At 42.7% G+C, this 22,144-nt stretch overlaps 1 protein-coding gene across 1 annotated transcript; it reads left to right on the plus strand.

The window, feature by feature from the left end:
* Window positions 1–218: 218 nt before the first annotated feature.
* LOC112259487 (kelch-like protein 8) lies at window positions 219–21,779 on the plus strand. The gene is given in 12 exon segments (XM_042326441.1): window positions 219–340; window positions 8,168–8,399; window positions 9,752–10,300; window positions 11,633–11,819; window positions 12,077–12,220; window positions 17,433–17,447; window positions 17,450–17,543; window positions 17,687–17,855; window positions 18,621–18,780; window positions 19,613–19,627; window positions 19,630–19,813; window positions 20,055–21,779. Coding segments are annotated over 11 exon segments (1,851 nt in total). The 5' UTR covers window positions 219–340; window positions 8,168–8,189; the 3' UTR covers window positions 20,179–21,779.
* The last annotated feature ends 365 nt before the right edge of the window (window positions 21,780–22,144 follow it).

A 22,144-nucleotide genomic window follows, 5' to 3' on the forward strand; every position in this document is an offset into this window, starting at 1 on the left:
ATTGACTGTATGTTTGTTTATTCCATGTGTAACTCTGTGTTGTTGTTTGTGTCGAACTGCTTTGCTTTATCTTGGCCAGGTCACAGTTGAAAATGAGAACTTGTTCTCAACTGGCCTACCTGGTTAAATAAAGATGGAATAAAAACAAATAATCAGTGTCGAGAGAACATTAGTCTCATAACACCGGAACTGACCAATGGCAGGCACCAATGGTTATTTCCTGATATCAAGAAACGTCCGGAATTGATGTCTGCGCACGCACCATATCGTCCAAAGCGAGTCGAATGGTTTCATTTCTGTGCCTGTAAATGAAAGTGGGATTGGATTTTTACAATATGAGGTAACAGAACAATACATTTGTCTCATGTAGATTGGCTCAACGTGTTCCATGTAGTAAATGTACAGCGAGGGTAACAGTAATTCGTTTCCTCCAACATCTTGCAATGAGTTCATGAGTAACGTTAGTAGCTAATTTTCAGCTTAGCTTGTTAACGTTCGTTAGCTTTTTGCTAACCAATGAATTTGAACAGATTACTTGTTTAACTAGCAAAAAATATAACTACACCAGTAAAGCTATTACTTATGATTGTACATACTCCTACCGACACTTATACTCGGTAAGTTATAGTATCGCAAAGATATGAGAGACGTATAAATACCGCTAGCTAGCTATTTACCCAGCTAACAGTCGTTAGCAAGTGAGCTAGCATAACAACAATGCATCAAATCAAATTGTATTTGTCACATGCGCCGAATAAAACCCGTATAGACGTTACAGTGAAATGCGTAGTTACAAGCCCTTAACCAACAATGCAGTTTTAAGAAAATACGGAATAAAGGAAGAGATAAGAATAACAAATAATTAAAGAGCAGCAGTAAATAACAATAGTGCGGCTATATTCAGGGGGTACCGGTGTCGAGGTAATATGTACATGTAGGTATAGAGTTCTTAAAGTGACTACGCATAGATAATAACAGAGAGTAGCAGCAGCGTAGGGGTGGGCGGCAATGCAAATCGTCTGGGTAGCTATTTGATTAGCTGTCCAGGAGTGGCTTGGGGGGTAGAAGCTGATTAGAAGCCTCTTGGACCTAGAATTGGCGATCTGGTACTGCTTGCTGTGCGGTAGCAGACCGAGAGAACAGTTTATGACTAGGGTGGCTGGAGTCTTTGACCATTTTTAGCGCCTTCCTCTGACACCCCAACCCTCTGTAGTGCCTTGCAGTTGGAGGCTGAGCAATTGCCATACCAGGCAGTGATGCAACCCGTCAGGATGCTCGATGGTGCAGCTGTAAAACCTTTGAGGACCCATGCCAAATCTTTTCAGACTCCTGAGGGGGAGTAGGTTTTGTTGTGCCCTCTTCATGACGTGCTTGGACCATGTTTGTTTGTTGGTGATGTGGACGCCAAGGAAGTTGAAGCTCTCAACCTGCTCCACTACAGCCTCGTCGATCAGAATGGGGGCGTGCTCGGTCCTCCATTTCCTCTAGTCCACAATCATCTCCTTTGTCTTCTTGTCTTCATCACTTTCGAGTTAGAGGTTGTTGTCCTTGCACCACATGGTCAGGTCAATAGAGGTTGCGTCATCTGTGGAGCTGTTGGTGTGGTATGCAAATTGGAGTGAGTCTAGGGTTTCTGGGATAATGGTTTTGATGTGAGCCATGACCAGCCTTTCAAAGCATTTCATGGCTACAGACGCGAGTGCTACGGGTCGGTAGTCATTTAGGCAGGTTACCTTCGTGTTCTTGGGCACAGGGACTATGGTCGTCTGTTTGAAACTAGAGGTCAACCGAATATGATTTTTCAACGCCAATACCGATTTATTGGAGGACCAAAAAAGCCGATGCCTATTAATCAGCCAATTTTTATTTATTTATTTGTAATAATGACAATTACAACAATACTGAATGAACACTTATTTTAACTTAATATAATACATCAATAAAATCAATTTAGCCTCAAATAAATAATGAAACATGTTCAATTTGGTTTAAATAATGCAAAAAGAAAGTGTTGGAGAAGAAAGTGAAAGTGCAATAAGTGCCATGTAAAAAAAGCTAATGTTTAAGTTCCTTGCTCAGAACATGAGAACATATGAAAGCTGGTGGTTCCTTTTAACATGAGTCTTCAATATTCCCAGTTAAGAAGTTTTAGGTTGTAGTTATTGTAGGAATTATAGGACTATTTCTCTCTATACCGTTTGTATTTCATATACCTTTGACTATTGGATGTTCTTATAGGCACTATATTATTGCCACCCTAATCTCGGAAGTTGATAGGCTTGAAGTCATAAACAGCGCAATGCTTGAAGTACAGCGACGAGCTGCTGGCAAATGCAGGAAAGTGCTGTTTGAATGAATGCTTATGAGCCTGCTACTGCCTACCACCACTCAGTCAGACTGCTCTATCAAATCATAGACTTAATTATAATATAATAAACACAGAAATAGGAGCCTTACGTCATTAATATGGTCAAACTCGGAAACTATCATTTTGAAAAACAAAACGTTTATTATTTTAGTGAAATACGGAATCGTTCCGTATTTTATCAAAAGGGTGGCATCCATAAGTCTAAATATTGCTCTTGCAATGCACAACTTTCAATGTTATGTCATAATTATGTAATATTCTGGCAAATTATTTATGGTCTTTGTTAGGAAGAAATGGTCTTCGCACAGTTCGCAATGAACCAGGTGGCCCAAACTGCTGCATATACCCTGACTCTGCTTGCACAGAACGCAAGAGAAGTGACACAATTTCCCTAGTTAATATTGCCTGCTAACATGAATTTCTTTTAACAAAATATGCAGGTTTAAAAATAAATACTTGTGTATTTATTTTAAGAAAAACATCAATGCCTATGATTAGGTACATTGGTGCAATAAGTGTTTTTTTCTTTCGCAAAAGCGCCGGTTAAATCACCACCCGTTTGGCGAAGTAGGCTGTGATTCGATGATTAATTAACAGGCACCGAAATGGATTATATGCAACGCAGGACAAGCTAGTTAACCTAGTAATATCATCAACCATGTGTAGTTTACTAGTGATTATGTTAAGATTTATTGTTTTTTTATAAGATAAGTTGCTAGCTAGCATAAAACTTGGCTCCTTGCTGCAGTTGTGTAACAGGTGGTCAGCCTGCCACGCAGACTCCTCGTGGAGTGCAATGTAATCGGCGTCCAAATATGCCGAATACCGATTTCAAGTTTTCATAACAATCGGCCATGCCGATTACTCGGTCGACCTCTAGTACGTACATACCCCAACCAGAGGCCATGGATTACAGGCAACATCCGCTCGTACTGCACCGGCTCCGATGTGGTGTACTCCTCAATGCCATCGGAAGAATCCTGGAACATATTCCAGTCTGTGCTATCAAAATAGTCCTGTAGTTTAGCGTCTGCTTCATCTGACCACTTTTTTATAGACTGATTCACTTGTGCTTCCTGCTTTAATTTTTGCATCTAAGCAGGAATCAGGAGGATCTAATTATGGTCAGATTTGCCAAATGGGGGGCGAGGGAGAACTTTGTACCCGTCTCTGTGTGGAGTTAAGATGGTCTAGAATTTTTTTTCCTCTGGTTGCAAATTTAACATGCTGATAGAAATGAGGTAAAATGGATTTGTTTCCCTGCATTAAAGTCCCTGGCCACTAGGTGCGCCGCCTCTGGATGAGCGTTTTCCTGTTTGCCTTTGGAGGTATACAGCTCATTGAGTGCGGTTTTAGTGCCTGCATCGGTCTGTGGTGGTATGTAGACAGATGCATACAGATGAGAACTCTCATCAGCTAGCTTGTCACTTATTTGGTTGAAAACATAAGCATGGAACAGATTGCTAGTTAGCTAGTTGCCAAGTACTGGTTAGCATAGCAATTGTCCCTCAGTTAGCCAAGTGTAATTTACATTGTTGGTTGTCTAGCATGTTATTTAGAATGTCAACATTGGCTACATTGTAGCACCTTCTACATGTCTGTTGTCCATAAACCCTGCTACAGGCACTAATTGCTCCATGTCCAAATGCAGGCAGTTAATATAATGTATACTACTATATAATAATACTATATATTAGAATACCGATATCCAATATTTTCCTTGCCAAAAAACCCGATACCGATAATCGATATTTAAAAAAATTGCGGCCTTTTAAGCATTCTCGTACAGTTAAATAGTTGACGCAGCGGTCTAAGGCACTGCATCTCAGTGCAAGAGGTGTCACTACAGTCCCTGGTTCGAATCCAGGCTGTATCACATCCGGCCGTTATTGGGAGTCCCATAGGGTGGTGCACAATTGGCCCAGCGTCGTCCGGGTTTTTGCCGGGGGTAGGCCGTCATTGTAAATAAGAATATGTTATTAACTGATTTGCCTAGTTAAATAAAGGTTACACACACACACACACACACACACCACACTGACCAAAAAGGTATTTAGTTGGCATTTACATATGTCCCCATTACCAGTAAAACATCATCAGAACCTATTTCTTTCACTTACTTGCTGTGCTGTTTCATTGTTAAGTCGTTTCATTCTCAACCAGAATTTCTATGGAATGCCGTTTGGGTCTTTGCATGTCAAAAAAGAGACGTCAAATAACACTATTTGACGTGTCAAATAAGCTTGTTGACCAATCAGGAACTGAATATGACTGCACGTCACACAATAATTTAACGCTTTCATACATTTTTTACGCAGTTATTAAACATTGATTACACTATTACTCGTATTTCATAACACAGTGATTCATCGATACATATGCTATGATGCTGGTAAAGTTGTCTCGAGGGCCTACAGTGCTGGTCATAAAAAAAAGCTAGCTCATGGATGCTAAGAATGTTCTTCCCCAAAACACAGCAAATTACATCTGTTTCAGTAGCTATAGTTAGCTCGCTATATAGCGCTACTTGTCATCTAAAATAACCCTAATTTATAAGACAGTTCTTATTTGATTAATGGTGGTATGACCCATCTATCTGAAGCTAGCCACCATAAGGATTAGCCACAATCATGGACTTTGCGGTTAGCCTTCAAAATACAAATGAATACAAACAGTAGAATTATGCCATAATTGAATAGATCATGCTAAATGAGGTTGGAATGTTGATATATAAAATCAACAAAAGACTGCACCGCCCTCAACCGCAGGGCTCTCCAGAGGGTGGTGCGGTCTGCACAATGCATCACCGGGGGCAAACTACCTGCCCTCCAGGACACCTACAGCACCCAATGTCACAAACTTGATAATCGAGTTGGAGGCGTGCATGGCCACAAACTCATGGGTGAACAGGGAGTACAGGAGGGGGCTGAGCATTCACCCTTGTGGGGCCCCAGGACACAGCTAGGTATGCTGGTCTGGGCCGGCAGTCTTGCGAGGGTTAACACGTTTAAATGTCGTACTCATGTCGCCTATCGGAGAAGGAGAGCCCACAGTCCTTGGTAGCAGGCCACATCGGTGGCACTGTATTATCCTCAAAGCGGGCAAAGAAGGTGTTTAGCTTGTCTGGAAGAAAGACGTCGCTGTCCGTGATGTGGCTCGTTTTCCTTTTGTAGTCCGTGATTGTTTGTAGACTCTACCACGTACGTCTCGTGTCTGGGCCGTTGAATTGCGACTCCACTTTCTCCATTTTATTTATTTTACCTTTATTTTACTAGGCAAGTCAGTTAAGAACCAATTCTTATTTTCAATGACTGCCTAGGAACAGTGGGTTAACTGCCTGTTCAAGGGCAGAACGACAGATTTTGTACCTTGTCAGCTCGGGGGTTTGAACTTGCTGACATTTTGTTTGTTTCATTGCCTTGGGGAGGGAATGACTACTCTTCCATATTGTCTTTCAAGACGATTCAATACGTATCTATACTGAACAAAAATATAAACGCAACAATTTAAACGTTTTTACTGAGTTACTGTTCATATAAGGAAATCAGTCAATTTAAATAAATCTATTAGGCCCTCGTCTATGGATTTCACATGACTGGGAATACAGATATGCCGTAGGAAAAAAAAATGAAAGTAGGGGCGTGGATCAGAAAACCAGTCAATATCTGGTGTGATCACCATTTGGAGGAAAAATGCTCACTAACAGGGATGTAAACAAATTTGTGCACAACATTTTTGAGAAATAATCTTTGATGTTTGGAACATTTTTGCGATCATTATTTAATCTCATGAAACACGGGACCAACACTTTACATGTTGCGTTTATATTTTTGCTCAGTGTTGGTACATGGGTTTTGATACTATACAGGAATGCTACGTTTTGGTTTGAAACAATTAGGTTTGGTTTAATTAGTGAACAAAATGCACTAAACATTTGTTGCATCAACATTCCTGTTCCATTCTAAATTAAAATCTGCTGCTGTTGGCGTTCAATAACTGGGCCCCTCTGAGCTGGGCCCCTCTGAGCTGGGCCCCTCTGAGCTGGGCCCCTCTGAGCTGGGCCCGTCTGAGCTGGGCCCGTCTGAGCTGGGCCTCTCTGAGCTTGGTGTTTTGTGTGAATGATGCATGTCTAAAGTGTATACTATGGTACTATGGTACCTGATCTGAGCCATGAAGGAGACTAGGCATCTACCACCCCACTATCAGATTAGAGCCATAAAGGAGACTAGACATCTACCACCCCACTATCAGATTAGAGCCATACAGGAGACTAGATATCTACCACCCCACTACCACTATCAGATTAGAGCCAGAAAGGAGACTAGGCATCTACCACCCCAATTCCTCTATCAGATTAGAGCCATAATGGAGACTAGGCATCTACTACCAGATTCATTTTTTTTTGTCCCCCTCCACTGGTTCTGAAATCACTCTCACCCACTCATTAACTTGTGATTTTTTTAACAGATTAAGTGTTTCAGCTAGTAGTGTATCAATACTTATTATTTCCAAATGAGCTATGGCATAGCCAATGAATATATAGTACAACTTTAGATTTCACCCCCATCTCAAATCAAATGGTTTTGACCAAGCTTTTAGTCAGCTCATTTTGTCCTCCAGCGTTTGGCCATGCAGTGAACCTCGCAAAAAGTGATTCCTCATTATGAAAATATCACTTTACCCTGTATTATCTAAAAATGACATTTCTATACACTGAACTACTAAAACATATTGCTGATGGTGAACCTGAACAATCAAAATAAAAATCAGCATTCAGCAGCTATATTCTGGAAAAACACCATTTTCAACAACGCGTAGATAACTATAACCTAGCAAATTACACAGGTTGTCACTCAACTTATAAAGCCTAATATTGCCAGCAAAGCTGGGCACAGTGTGCAGTTTGACTAGGTCATGCTCAATGACTCAACGCAGTTAAATGCTTAGTTTCGACACTGGAAGACCGACATGCATCAGTTGTCACAAAATGAGGTCTTTTCGGGGAATGTAAGAAACAAATATGAGCAACAACAACAACCACAACAACAACAAAGTGAATAGGCGATTCATAACGTTTGAATTGATTTTCTGACCGGTGCTAGATTTGGATCGGTTTGTGTTCTGCGGACTGATGCAGTCATATCTTAAACATTTTAATCTTGAACATTTTAATCAAGGACCGTTGTGTAATGGTTGTGTAATGGTTGTGTAATCGTGAATGTTACTACACCCCTACAATAGATGTCTTCTGTCCTTAAGAATAGTGACGAGGGGTCGTTGGAGCCTATGGCCACATTATCTCTGCAAAATGTCTTCTGTCCTTAAGAATAGTGACGAGGGGTCGTTGGAGCCTATGGCCACATTATCTCTGCAAAATGTCTTCTGTCCTTAAGAATAGTGACGAGGGGGCGTTGGAGCCTATGGCCACATTGTCTCAGGGAGTCTATTCAGCAGCAGAAAGCTCACCAGAGAAGCCACATAATCTGTCGAATGTGGGTGGAAATGTGCTTAGCGATGCTCTGTTTTATAGGCTGGGCCATATCAGTTTGACAGCGACAGAGAGAGAGAGAGACACCTCACACAGGAGCTCAATGGCATCTCCAGTCTACAGCTCTCTACTCCCAACCATGTCATCATACATTTAGCCTCTTGTGAGAATTAGCTTGACCTCTTTTTTTCCACTGACTGGGAACATTTGGTTGGCTATAAATGTACAGGACAAGGCCACCCCCTCCCCTTTCCTTCTAACAAGCTCTCTGAATTTTCTCCCATTCATCTTGCCCCTCTCTCTCCTCCCAGGTCTGACTCCCTGTAGACGGTGATGGCTCCAGGCGACATGGTGCCGGAGCATGCCAAGCAGCATAAGCTCAAGCAGAAGAAGGAGAACCGTCAGAGCACCACCACCAGGCCCGATGGAGACTCTGAGCCTGACGGATCCTTTGTCTTTGAGGCCTATGAGGCATGGAAGGACTTCCACGACTCCCTGAGGCAGTTCTACGAAGTGGGGGAGCTCTGTGATGTCACACTGAAGGTAGGTCTGGACATAGACGTGAGGGACGGGCAGAGTGGGGTTTTATAGTGTTCACAATGCTCAGTCGCTAGCTCTTTGGCTACTAGTTATTTGTGAAATGGGTATGCCAAACAATGGGTAAAGCATAGAGATGCTATTAAATTACTAGAGGGGCTGAGCTGTCATTAACACTCAAAGTTCCAGAATGGAATGAAAATTGCAGCCATATTGGTCAGGGAGAAATCCAAACCAGTCTAATTAGAATTTGTATTAAAACATTTTTATTTTACCATTTATTTAAGTTGAGAGCAAATTCTTATTTTCAATTACGGCCTAGGAACAGTGGGTTAACTGCTTTGTTCAGGGGCAGAACGACAGATTTTTACCTTGTCAGCCCGGGCATTCGATCCAGCTTTCGGTTACTGGCCCAATGCTCTAACCACTAGGCTACCTGCCACCTCTACACTCTAACCACTAGGCTACCTGCCACCTCTACACTCTAACCACTAGGCTACCTGCCACCTCTACACTCTAACCACTAGGCTACCTGCCACCTCTACACTCTAACCACTAGGCTACCTGCCGCCTCTACACTCTAACCACTAGGCTACCTGCTGCCCCAGCGGCACGTAGCCAATGGCAGTAGAGGCTTAATCCTGATTTGACTTATGCAGGGAAATAAAAGTAAGGCATGTGATATCATAAATTGTGTAATAATTATTGTCAACTTAAAATAGTCATAATTATAAATACAGTTTATTTGGGTTTTATACACTTTCTGTATAAATAGCCTGTAAAATATGTAAATGTCTACTTTTTTAGTTTTCTTGGAAAGCTGTGAGTACTATTATGATAAAATATTCGTAGTACTTGCATTTACAGCTGTCTAAGTCCTATCATCAACTGACGTCAGCCAGTGTATGACAGTGTATCGACTGCATTTTTTTGAATGGAATATTGGCATTTTAATTTTAATAATTTTGGGAATCATTCCTCTAAAACTGTCTGGCTAACAAACATACAGGGCAGAAAAATGATTCAAAATTCATTCTTTTACACTATCTTATCAAAGTGCTGGCAAACCATGGTTGACCAACTCCCTGACCAAAATGGCTGACCTTTATCCCATCATAAGAAGGTTCATGTCCATTCCGGTATTCTAATTCCTAATTCTATTTGTCTCCAAGGCAGAAACTAATATCCTTAAGTCTGTTTTTGTGAAGTTTGGTGGAAACCAGTTAGGCCTATTTAAAAATAAATTAAAAATAAGACACAAATTAACCAACAAAACCATTTGTGGACTGAATAGTTCAGGGAATGAATAATGTGTGAGCTGGCATGAACTCTCTCTCCTTTTCTCTCCCTGTGTTCAGGTTGGCAGCAGGCTGATACCATGCCACAAGCTGGTGCTGGCTTGTGTCATCCCTTACTTCAGGGCCATGTTCCTGTCCGAGATGTCTGAGGCCAAACAGGACCTGATTGAGATCAAGGACTTTGACGGCGACGCCATCCACGACCTGGTGCGTTTCGCCTACTCCTCCCGTCTGACCCTGACAGTGGACAACGTACAGCCCCTCCTCTACGCAGCCTGTATACTGCAGGTCGAGTTGGTAGCCAGAGCCTGCTGTGAGTACATGAAGGCCCACTTCCACCCCTCCAACTGCCTGGCTGTCCGCACCTTTGCCGAGAGCCACAACCGCGTCGACCTGATGGACATGGCAGATCGCTACGCTTGCGAGCATTTCCGGGAAGTGGTGGACTGTGAGGACTTCCCCTGCGTGTCGCCTCCTCACCTGAGAACCCTGTTGTCCTCCAGTGATCTGAACATCCACTCTGAGACTCAGGTGTACACCGCTGCTGTCAAGTGGTTGAAGAATAACCCTCAACACCACGAGGCCTGGCTGCAGCAGATCATGACTCAGGTAGGTCTGAAAGACTGCGTTTTCACAGGCAGCCCAATTCTAATATAAATTTTTTCTCCACTAGTGGGTCTTTTGTCCAATTGCATTAGATTTGTACACATCTGATTGGTCATAAGACCATGTAGTGAAGACCATTGAACTGCCTGTGTAAACGCAGCCTTAGTCACACGTCTTGGGCTGGTTGGGGGGGGATTTTGTTTCATTTAGGTCATTTAAGCTTGTAGGTGCTTTCACAGGTATGTTGTGTTTAATATTAATTTTTCTCCACTAGTGGGTCTTTTGTCCAATTGCATTAGATTTGTACACATCTGATTGGTCATAAGACCATGTAGTGAAGACCATTGAACTGCCTGTGTAAACGCAGCCTTAGTCACACGTCTTGGGCTGGTTGGGGAGCTTTGGTATTTTGTTTCATTTTTCATTTATGCTTGTAGGTGCTGTGTGTAGTATGTTGTGTTTGTGGAACATTTTCCTCATCAATACTTAGTTGTAGGTGTGTGTAGTGTTTGACACTGTGTGTTTGTGTGTAGTGTTTGACACTGTGTGTGTGTGTGTAGTGTTTGACACTGTGTGTGTGTGTGTGTGTAGTGTTTGACTCTGTGTTTCTGTCCGGCTGCCCTGCAGGACAGATGCTTCTGTGTTAACGTTTATGACCCCCTGTGTACTGTTTTGACTGTGTGCAGCGCAGTGTGTGTTGACTGTGTGTTGACTGTGTGCAGCGCAGTGTGTGTTGACTGTGTACAGCGCAGTGTGTGTTGACTATGTGTTGACTGTGTGCAGTGTGTGTTGGCTGTGTGCAGCGCAGTGTGTGTTGACTGTGTGCAGCGCAGTGTGTGTTGACTGTGTGCAGTGTGTGTTGCCTGTGCAGTGCAGTGTGTGTTGACTGTGTGCAGTGCAGTGTGTGTTGACTGTGTGCAGTGCAGTGTGTGTTGCCTGTGTGCAGTGCAGTGTGTGTTGCCTGTGTGCAGTGCAGTGTGTGTTGCTGTGTGCAGTGCAGCGTGTGTTGGCTGTGTGCAGTGCAGCGTGTGTTGGCTGTGTGCAGTGTGTGTGTGTTGACTGTGTGCAGTGCAGTGTGTGTTGCCTGTGTGCAGCGCAGTGTGTGTTGGCTCTGTGCAGTGCAGTGTGTGTTGGCTCTGCAGTGCAGTGTGTGTTGGCTGTGTGCAGCGCAGTGTGTGTTGGCTGTGTGCAGCGCAGTGTGTTGGCTCTGTGCAGTGCAGTGTGTGTTGACTGTGTGAAGCGCAGTGTGTGTTGGCTCTGTGCAGTGCAGCGTGTGTTGGCTGTGTGCAGTGCAGTATTTGTTGACTGTGTGCTGTGTATCCACACCTCCTGTAGGTGCGTCTCCCCTTGCTCCCAGTAGACTTCCTGACGGCCACGGTGGCCAAAGAGGAGATGATCAGAGGGAACCTGAGCTGCAGAGATCTGCTGGATGAGGCCAGGAACTATCACCTGCACCTCAGCAACAAGGTGGTCCCGGACTTTGAGTATTCAGTAAGAACAACGCCTAGGAAACACACTGCAGGTAACAGACTGGCAGCTTGTCCAATCAGCTATGTGATAGTGTTGAGGACATTGCAGAACAATGATAAAGTATTTTTTATATATTTTTTTATATATATATTTACGTGCCTGACAAATAACTAAATCGTTGATTGATTCCTCAGGGTGGATATTCATGTGTTGAGCTTGGCATTGCAGTGTGTGGTGTTTAAATTTTTTTTAAAAAAGAATAATAATTAAGTCATACCTTCTAACCCCTGACCTTTGCCTCGTCTTCAGGTGTGTTGTTCTGTGTGGGTGGGCGGGGTGGTTCTGGTGACCCGTTCCGCAGCATCGAGTGTTACTCCATCAGCAAGAACGGCTGGTTCTTTGGACCTGAGATGAACAGTAGGAGACGACATGTTGGAGTCATCTCTGTAGGAGGTGAGAGATGGAGGGAGGGCGAGAGAGAGGTGGAAGATGGGGAGGGAAGGGGGGAATAGAAAATGGATAGAGAGCCAGAACTCCAAAACTGGTCTTAGGTGCTGTTTTTCCGCTTGTACTCACTGAATGCTTTGCAGATTAAGGATAGAGAATAGATGTGTGTTGGGAGAGCAGCCATCATAACAATAAGAAATGTTTATGTTACGAACCCAATAACTAGGCTATGGATATTGTTGCACTCCCTAGTTACATGGTCTGTAACCTGAATGAATGTGTGCATTTATGTGACATATCCGTGTGCCCAAGAAGACAGCTATCTTACCTTGGTCCAGGGCCAGCCATCTCTCTGAAACCTCTTATGTTTCTTGTTTTAACCTTTATTTAACCAGGCAAGTCAGTTAAGAACACATTCTTATTTACAATAACGGCCTATCGGGGAACAGTGGGTTAACTGCCTTGTTCATGGGGCAGAACGACAGATTCTTACCTTGTCAGAGCTGGGATTCGATCCAGCAACCTTTTGGTTACTTGGGCCAACGCTCTAACCACTAGACTACCTGCCTCTTGGTTGGCCAGTCCAAGTGGATTATTACTTGTTTCACCAAACCAACAAATAGCCTCACGGCTTGCCAGCTGGGATACTGACTGTCGATCACCCGATGTGCTAATCAACCAGACTCAACATCTGGACAAGGTTTCTGCTGCCCCCTGGGGGGTGGAGTGTATCCTGGATAGTGTGTTTGTAAATGTCCTTATACCCCATATCCTAACACTTGTATTCGTCCCATGTACAACTGTGTATTATATGCATGTTTGAATTGAAATGTGTTTTTTGCTCCCCCACACGGTCCAGGGTCTGTGTTTTCACAGAAAGGTCTTTATTTGTTTTGTTGGAGGGCCGTGTGGTTAGGAGGGCCGTGTGGTTAGGAGGGCCGTGTGGTTAGGAGGGCCGTGTGGTTAGGAGGGCCGTGTGGTTAGGAGGGCCGTGTGGTTAGGAGGGCCGTGTGGTTAGGAGGGCCGTGTGGTTAGCAGGGCCGTGTGGTTAGCAGGGCCGTGTGGTTAGGAGGGCCGTGTGGAATCTCTCAGGGATGGTCAGAGCACGGAGTCTGAGATTATTTGTATTTATTATGGATCCCCATTAGTTCCTGCCAAGGCAGCAGCTACTCTTCCTGGGGTTTATTATGGATCCCCATTAGTTCCTGCCAAGGCAGCAGCTACTCTTCCTGGGGTTTATTATGGATCCCCATTAGTTCCTGCCAAGGCAGCAGCTACTCTTCCTGGGGTTTATTATGGATCCCCATTAGTTCCTGCCAAGGCAGCAGCTACTCTTCCTGGGGTTTATTATGGATCCCCATTAGTTCCTGTCAAGGCAGCAGCTACTCTTCCTGGGGTTTATTTTGGATTTTGTTACGGTGATTCCTGTTAATGCATTCAGTATGTTGTTATTACAGTCATACCGTTGTCATTGTCTGATTGGACTCGTTTCCTGCAGAGCGCACAACCAAGGATACACTTATGAGAGAAAAGTTTGGGTTTATTTCATTACATTTACAAGTTGTCAATTTATTCATTGTCTTTTATTTGTGTCGCTCCTATCAATGCGGGGTAAAGACGTGCACCTGATTACGCATAGAACCTGGCCCAGGCTACCTGGCCTAGGATACCTGGCCTAGGATACCTGGCCTGCGCTCAAATGTAGGCTTAAAGATCACCTGATTTATACATCTGCCCAATTGGGGATCTGATACTGTTTCTGATTGGCTTAACTCACCATCACTGCGGAGCTTCTCAAAGTAGGCCATGTGTAGTCAATGTGATTTCTAGGATATTTTTTTTTCTGGATATTTTCAACCTGCAGGATGCAATGTTTTTATTTTGATGGCTTTATGTCGGCTATTTTTTACGTAATGGCAATAGAAGTTACTTTTAGATTTGTATTATTTTTATGTAATTTTGATTCACCCCACAACATTTTAATTTTGAGAAATTAAGACTTTTTTATTATACATTTACATTGAAACTGATCCATGAACATATGCATTTTGAAAATCATAACGGGCACTCGGATCAGTAAAAATGGTAGGATAAAATGTTGCCGACCGCGGGTGTAGCCTATTACCGGCAACTTCAGGAGCGTAATTGCTGCTACGAAGGCCTGCAGCAACGGGAGGAGGGTCTGGAACAGGTTGTCTTCTTCTGGTTAGACTATATTGATCTGTAAGGCCATATTGATCTCTGGCTCCCTCTTGAGTCATTTGTGTCTTCCTTTTTAATCACAGTGCTTAAAGCATCAGACAAGCTCTGTAGCCTACATATAGTTGATTTTATTCAAACATTTAGATTTTATTCAACACCTATATATGGAAAAATACACATTTTAAAATGTCGACCAATCGTTTGGAACAGATGACTTGGTCTACAAAGATTATTTTTGTTTGGGGACAGCCCTAGTATAGTGCGTATATTATCATGTGTAAATGCATTTGTCTCTTCACAGTCCCGCTGTTCCATAAGGTGTATTTCTATCTTTTTTTTTTATTTATCAGATTTTACTACTTGGTTGAGTTACTTGATGTGGAATAGAGCTCCGTGTAGTCATGGCTCTATGTATTACTGTAGAATAGAGTTCCATGTAGTCATGGCTCTATGTACTACTGTGGAATAGAGCTCCATGTAGTCATGGCTCTATGTAGTACTGTGCGCCTCCCATAGTTTGTTCTAAACTTGGTAACTGTGAAGAGACCTCTGGTGGCATGTCTTGTGGGGTATGCATGGGTGTCTGAGCTGTGTGCTCGTAGTTTAAACAGACAGCTATGTGCATTCAACATGTCAATACTTCTTACAATAGTGATGAAGTCAATCCTCTACTTTGAGATGGAAGAGATTGACATTCATGTTAGCTCTCCATGTACATTTTAAGGGTCAGACGTGCTCAGGGCTAATTTTAATTTGACTAATTCCCTCTTTGTGGCACCTGACCACGCGGCTGAACAGTAGTCCAGGTGTGACAAACCTAGGGCCTGTAGGACCTGCCTTGTTGATAGCGTTGTTAAGAAGGTAGAGCAGCACTTTATTACAGACAGACTTCTCCCCATCTTAGCTACTGTTGTATCAATATGTTTTGACCATAATAGTTTACAATCCAGGGTTACTCCAAGCAGTTTAGTTTCCTCAACTTGTTCAATTTCTTCATTATTCAATACAAGATTTAGTTGAGGTTTAGGGAATGATTTGTCCCAAAATGCAATGCTTTTAGTTTTAGAAATATATTTAGGACTAACTTATTTCTTGCCACCCATTCTGCAACTGACTGCAGCTCTTTGTTAAGCGTTAGTGATTACTGTCGCTGTGGAAGCTGACGTGTATAGTGTTAAGTCATCAGCATGCATAGACACACTGGCATTACTCAGAGCCAGTGCCAGGTCATTAGTAAAGATTGAAAAGGGGCCTAGACAACTGCCCTGGGGAATGCCTGACTCGACCTGGATTATGTTGGAGAGGCTTCCATTTAAAGAACACCCTATGTGTTTTGTTAGACAGGTAACTCTCAATCCACAATATAGCAGGGGATGTAAAGTCATAACACAGGTTTTTCAAGCGGCAGATTATGATCGATCATTTCAAAAGCTCCACTGAAGTCTTAACATAACAGCTCCCACAGTGTTTTTATTATCAAATTCTCTGTCTATCATCAGTCATTTGTGTAAGTGCTGTACATGTTGAATGCACATCCCTATAAGCGTGCAGAAAATCTGCATTTAATTTTTTTTTCTGTGAAATAGCATTGTATCTTGTCTAACAATTATTTTCCAAAAGTTTACTAAGTGTTTGTAACGGGCTGATTTGGTCAGCTGTTAGAGCCAGTAAAGGGTGCTTTGCTATTTTTGGGTAGCCTAATGAGTTACCTGTAGGCTTAGATTGAAGAGATAGCAAATAGGAGTGGCAATATTGTCTGCTATCATCCTCAGTAATTTTCCATCCAAGTTGTCAGACCCAGGTGACTTGTCATTGTTCATAGACAACAATACGTTTTTCACCTCTTCCGCACTCACTTTACGGAAGCCAATCTTGCTAATAAAAAAATCATTGAAGTATTTGGCAATATTATTGGGTTTTGTGATGAGTGAGCCATCTGATTCAATGAATGATGGACACCATTTTGCCTAAAATGTCATTTTAAGGTGCTCCAAAGCTTTTTACTATAATTTTTTATATAATTTATCTGTTTCATAACACAGTTTCTTCTTTTTGTTCAGTTTAGTCACATGATTTCTCAATTTACAGTATGTTTGCCAAGCGACTGTGCAGCCAGACTTATTTGCCATTATTAATTCCGTTGTCTTCCAGCATTGTTTCCCCTATATTCATTCAGAAATTGTGGCCACTACTAAAAAAATATAGAGATTTTTTTTTTCTCCCAGGATTGGTAAAACGTTTTCAGTGTAAACTTAAATGACTAAAACGAGTGATAAAATATGTAGAAAATAAAATAAGATGAGCTTTGAGAACTAACAACCACCAGAATAATATCTAGACAGGGAGAATAAAAACAAATCCCGAAATGGCATGGTGTCCCCATTGATTTTGATATGCTTGAATCACTCGGATACCATAAGAACACAGCATAAGCCATGGCAAAATGTGTAGAATTGCAGAAAATGTGCTTTAATGTAATTGTCCAGTGTTTCCAGATTTCTTTGAAATATGACCTATAATTACTTACAATATGAGTGAAATAGTTTTCCTGACAAAAAATGTTAATTATGTTAAAAATAAGCTTTTCTGTGTTTGAATGGTGTGTGCGTACCCCAACAACAGAATGGTGTGGGCGTATACTGTCATAAAACGCATGAGTAGACTGCTGATTGGCCAGCTCATCCTCCTCAGGAATATGACATCATACTCAATGAGGAAATAGCAAGAATTTTTTTGAGACATTCTTTTTTTCATCTCCAATTTATGCTTTGGTCACAAATACAAGTATAAAATGAGTCCACAACATTATTTGGGTATGAGCTAACGGAATAACTTTTTAAAAGTGATATTTTCACTGGACAGTTACTTTTAAAATTGCACATTTTCTCTCTGCACCCATGGCAAAATGTGTAGAATTAAAACTGTAAAAAAGTTGTGGAGTTGACCATATTTAGTATATGTCAGGTTGTGAGTTGTCTATGGTCTCGTAGTCCTAACGTTGCTCTGGTGTCCTCAGGTAAAGTGTATGCAGTAGGGGGCATGATGGTAGTGAACACCTGGGCAACATGGAGATGTTTGATCCTCTCACTAACAAGTGGATGATGAAGGCTTCCATGAACACTAAGAGGTATGTCATGTCTGGGGGGTGGGGGGGGCAATTCTCTAATATGAGTTTTGTTTTAGAAATGTCGTTTTTCAGCCGAAAAGATCCCTAATTATAATCACTCTGATATACTGCCCTATTGTCAATGCTGTCTTGTACATATGTAGAAGGGGCATAGCTCTGGCAGCTCTGGGAGGTCCTATCTACGCCATCGGAGGCCTAGATGACAACTCGTGCTTCAACGACGTGGAGAGATACGATATCGAGAGCGACCGCTGGACTGCTGTGGCGTCCATGAACACACCCAGAGGAGGGGTGGGCTCTGTGGCCTTAGGGGTAAGAACAGCAGAACAGCATGGATACATGGTTGCACTGAACATACAGTATTATACAGAGCCTTCTGAAAGTATTCACACCCCTTGACTTTGTCCACATTTCCGTGTGTTATGGCCTGAATTTGAGATGTGTCACAGGCCTGCACACAATACCCATGTCAAAGTGGATTTATGTTTTGAGATTTTTTCTCTCCAAATTTATTAAAAAATGTTTTTAAACTATTGAGTTAAGTAAGTATTCAACCCCTTTGTTATGGCAAACCTAGATAAGTTCAGGAGTAAACATTTTGCTTAACAAGTCACATAATAAGTTGCATGGAATCACTCTGGGAATCTCACTGGGACCAGGGAGGGGACCAGGGAGGTTTTCCAATGTCTCTCAAAGAAGGGCACTGTATTGGTAGACATTAAAACAGTTAAGAGTTTAATGGCTGTGAGTGAAGAAACTTCATTTTAACACTCTACGGGTGACATTACCCTCCTCACAGAAGATTTATTTTACAACCATTTATACCATTCAGTAAAGAGATTTTATTCCCTGTGCTGTTTGTGTGATTGAAGTCCGACCATGTCCGTGGGCAATATTCATCAGACCTTTCCTGTCGGTAATAGAAACACACCTCAAATGTTGTTCTTCTTGAATGGCTGAGCCTCTTTTATATATCGGCTTAGTTCCAACACTCCAAAAGAGTAGCAGCACCTAATTCACTCCACTTCAAGCACTGAGAATCACTTGTCTTAACCCCCTCCTGTCCTGTCCTGTCAGAGTCATGTGTACGCTGTGGGAGGTAACGACGGTGTGGCCTCTCTGTCCAGTGTGGAGAGGTTTGACCCCCACCTCAACAAGTGGACAGAGGTCAGGGAGATGGGCCAGAGACGAGCAGGGAACGGAGTCAGTGAGCTGAACGGGTGCCTCTATGTCGTGGGTAAGAACACAGCACAGTACTACTGAATTGACATGCTAATCATTTACAACAGTGTCTCCCAAACCAGGTCCTGGGGGCACACGTTATTGTTTTTGCTCTAGCACTACACAGCTGATTCAAATCATCAAAGCTTAATGATGAGTTGATTATTTGAATCGGCTGTGTAGTGCTGGGGCCAAACCCAAAACGTGCACTCCTTGGGGTCCCCGGGACCTGGTTTGGGAAACACTGATTTAGAAGATGTGATTGACTTACAGTAACAACTGAACGAGGTGAGACAACCACATATCACTGTCACGTTGTATTTCCTATCAGTGTTTACCACCCATTCTACTGGCTGCTATTTAACATGGGTCACATGCTTCTCACACACAAGGAGTTGGCTTGTAAACATGAGACAGAAAAGAGAAAAGTTCAAGTTTTGTCAAGTCGGTTACTGATTTAAAAGTGATCTATAAGGGCGGGGTGATGTTATCGGCTGAATTTGTAGAGTCTGTTTCACAGCTCTGGCCGGACTCTTCGCTGATCCTAGTTGAAATGAGTCAGCATGGCTGTGTTTGTGGAGGAGGTTAAGCTACTGATTATCTCAGTCTACCATAAGCATTGACCTTGCAGGGCAGAGGAGTGGATCTTTACTGCCTGCTGCTTCCCTGACCGGGTTATGCTATTCATATCACATCCTGTACTGATTGAGCCGTTTTCCTACAGTATGTACACAACTTACTTTATTCGAGACACGACGTGTACAAGCCTTCAACTCTGAAATGGCTCATTCATAGGTTGTTAGTCAGGGCTCCACCAAGGTGTTACTGAACCCCCCATCTTCCGTCAGGCGGTTTTGATGACAACTCCCGCTGAGTTCCGTGGAACGTTTGGACCCCCGTCTGTGTCGCTGGAACTACGTGTCTGAGCTGACCACGCCCCGAGGCGGAGTGGGCGTGGCCACGGTCATGGGTCGAGTGTTCGCAGTCGGTGGTCACAACGGAAACATTTATCTTAACACAGTGGAGGCCTTCGACCCCCGTATGAACAGGTGAGACACGGAGAGAGAGAGAGCAGGGTTACTGTTCAGGTTCAAGGAAGAGGTTGTACTATGTAAGTTTTAAAAAAGCACACCAAAGTATTTCACCCAGGTCTGGTATACTCGAGGCTCTAGCACAGATGAGCAAATGTTTTCTACTTAAAGAGGGTCTAATCTTTTTTTTAGTTTTAAGTCTGGTGAGTTACAGTTTATCATAATACATAACCACCTGGTCTGACGGTGTGTTCCTCAGATGGGAGCTGGTGGGGTCTGTCTCTCACTGCCGGGCAGGAGCAGGAGTGGCCGTCTGTTCCACTCACATCAGCCAGATCAGAGACGTGGGCCAGGGCTCCAGCAACGTGGTCGACTGCATGTGACCGCTGGCTGACCCGGGAAAACTGCACAAGATCAGACGTGCACAGAACAGCACCCATCCCACGCACAGCCACAAGCACTCAATCACACTGCACCGGACACTGACTAGGAGCAGCTGTCCTTGAAGCAGCACTTCCCTTTAGCACTGATTGTAATGTAACCAGTCTCACTATGTTAGGTGGTGTGCATTGTTATTATTCAGCTGAAGACACTTCTCTGACTGAACCTTATCAGTGGAGAACTGATCTACAAACAATCCATATATTTCCTCTTTTTGTGATGTTTACAGATGCAATTCAGTGATTGGTGTATTTTGAAAAAATTATACATTTTCTTTGCGTTTTGACTGCTTTGGAACTTTTTCGAAGGAAAATAGCTGACTGATCGTTGCGCTTTAGATGTCTCATTAGACAGGCCTTGCATATCAACTTGTATTTTTTTTAAGAGCGACCGGTTAGTACCTATGTTCTGTCAGACCTCACTTTCACAATCATCACTGTCTGAACTGGTTAGTACCTATGCTCTGTCAGACCTCACTTTCACAATCATCACTGTCTGAACCGGTTAGTACCTATGCTCTGTCAGACCTCACTTTCACAATCATCACTGTCTGAACTGGTTAGTACCTATGCTCTGTCAGACCTCACTTTCACAATCATCACTGTCTGAACTGAGAGATCTTCCCAGGGTTCCCAGCAGTCTCTCACATATAAAACAGTATGAGAGAGAGAGCACTGTGAAGTATGGACAGTATCTGAAGGCTGAAAAGCTGTCAAGTGAAGACTCTGAACAGAACAGTGTTTAGGATTTAAAAAATTATCTGACATTCTATTGACTCACACATAGACATAGAGGATTTCAGGGCTTTCATTCAGATCTATCCGCTGTAAGCTCTGTGATGCTGAAACCGCTTTCGTGTTAGCATTAGCTAGCTGTAGCCTGTATTTGCGTTTTGAACAATCATTCAGACTGATTCTAATTGAGATAGTTTCATCTATGGCGGTCTTTGGCAGAGTTGGACTAAATTGTGAAGCAATAAGAGGTTGATATCTCTTACCAGACTGAACGTGTGCAGTTTTGAAATGACTGAGGGACTAGTGATAACTCTCAGGACAGACAGTCTAGGGTCTTAGCAGGATGCTAACCCTCATACTCTCTGTGTTCTACTCAAAGATGGCTGGGTTTGTCTGTAAACAAGTGTGCTTTCAGACGTGTGAAGAGATGAATCCTCTATCTGCCAAATGATTCCGGTTTTATATTTTTATATTTGGAAGTTTTTATGAAATCAGTGCTTTATCTTTAGCGTTGTTCTTTACTGTCTTGTTGTTGTGCACTATCTTCCTAGAGTCGTCAGGGGTTTCACTATATTTTGTCCTATGGAAATGTTTATCCTATTTTCAACATGTTTTGACAGTGAGTGTCTGCTCTTTTTTTTTTTTTTTTGAGGCCTTGTGTTTGAAGATTTTTCCTCAACCTTATTTTGTTGTGACTCCTCCTGGTCAATTCAAGGCCTTTCAGGTAATTCTGGATTTGATTGTGAGACTGTTGTTGGTCAACAGATTGACCCAAGACTTTGATTTAGAAATACACATGTTTGAAGAGATGATATGCATTATGAACATGCTCTTTCCATGACATAGACTGACCAGGTGAATCCAGGTTAAAGCTATGATCCCTTATTGATGTCACTTGTTAAATCCACTCCAATCAGTGTAGATGAAGGGGTGAAGACAGATTTAAAGAAAGATTTGAGACGTAGATTGTGTATGGGTGCCATTCAGAGGGTGAATGGGCAAGCCGGAAGTGCCTTTGAACAGGTTATGGTAGTAGGTACCAGGTGCACCGGTTTGTGTCAAGAACTGCAAAGCTGCTGGGTTTTTCACGCTCAACAGTTTCCCGTGTGTATCAAGCATGGCCCATCACCCAAAGGACATCCAGACAACTTGACACAACTTTAGGAAGCACTGG

Source organism: Oncorhynchus tshawytscha, linkage group LG09 (genome assembly GCF_018296145.1).
Source record: "Oncorhynchus tshawytscha isolate Ot180627B linkage group LG09, Otsh_v2.0, whole genome shotgun sequence".
Taxonomy (NCBI): Eukaryota; Metazoa; Chordata; class Actinopteri; order Salmoniformes; family Salmonidae; genus Oncorhynchus; species Oncorhynchus tshawytscha.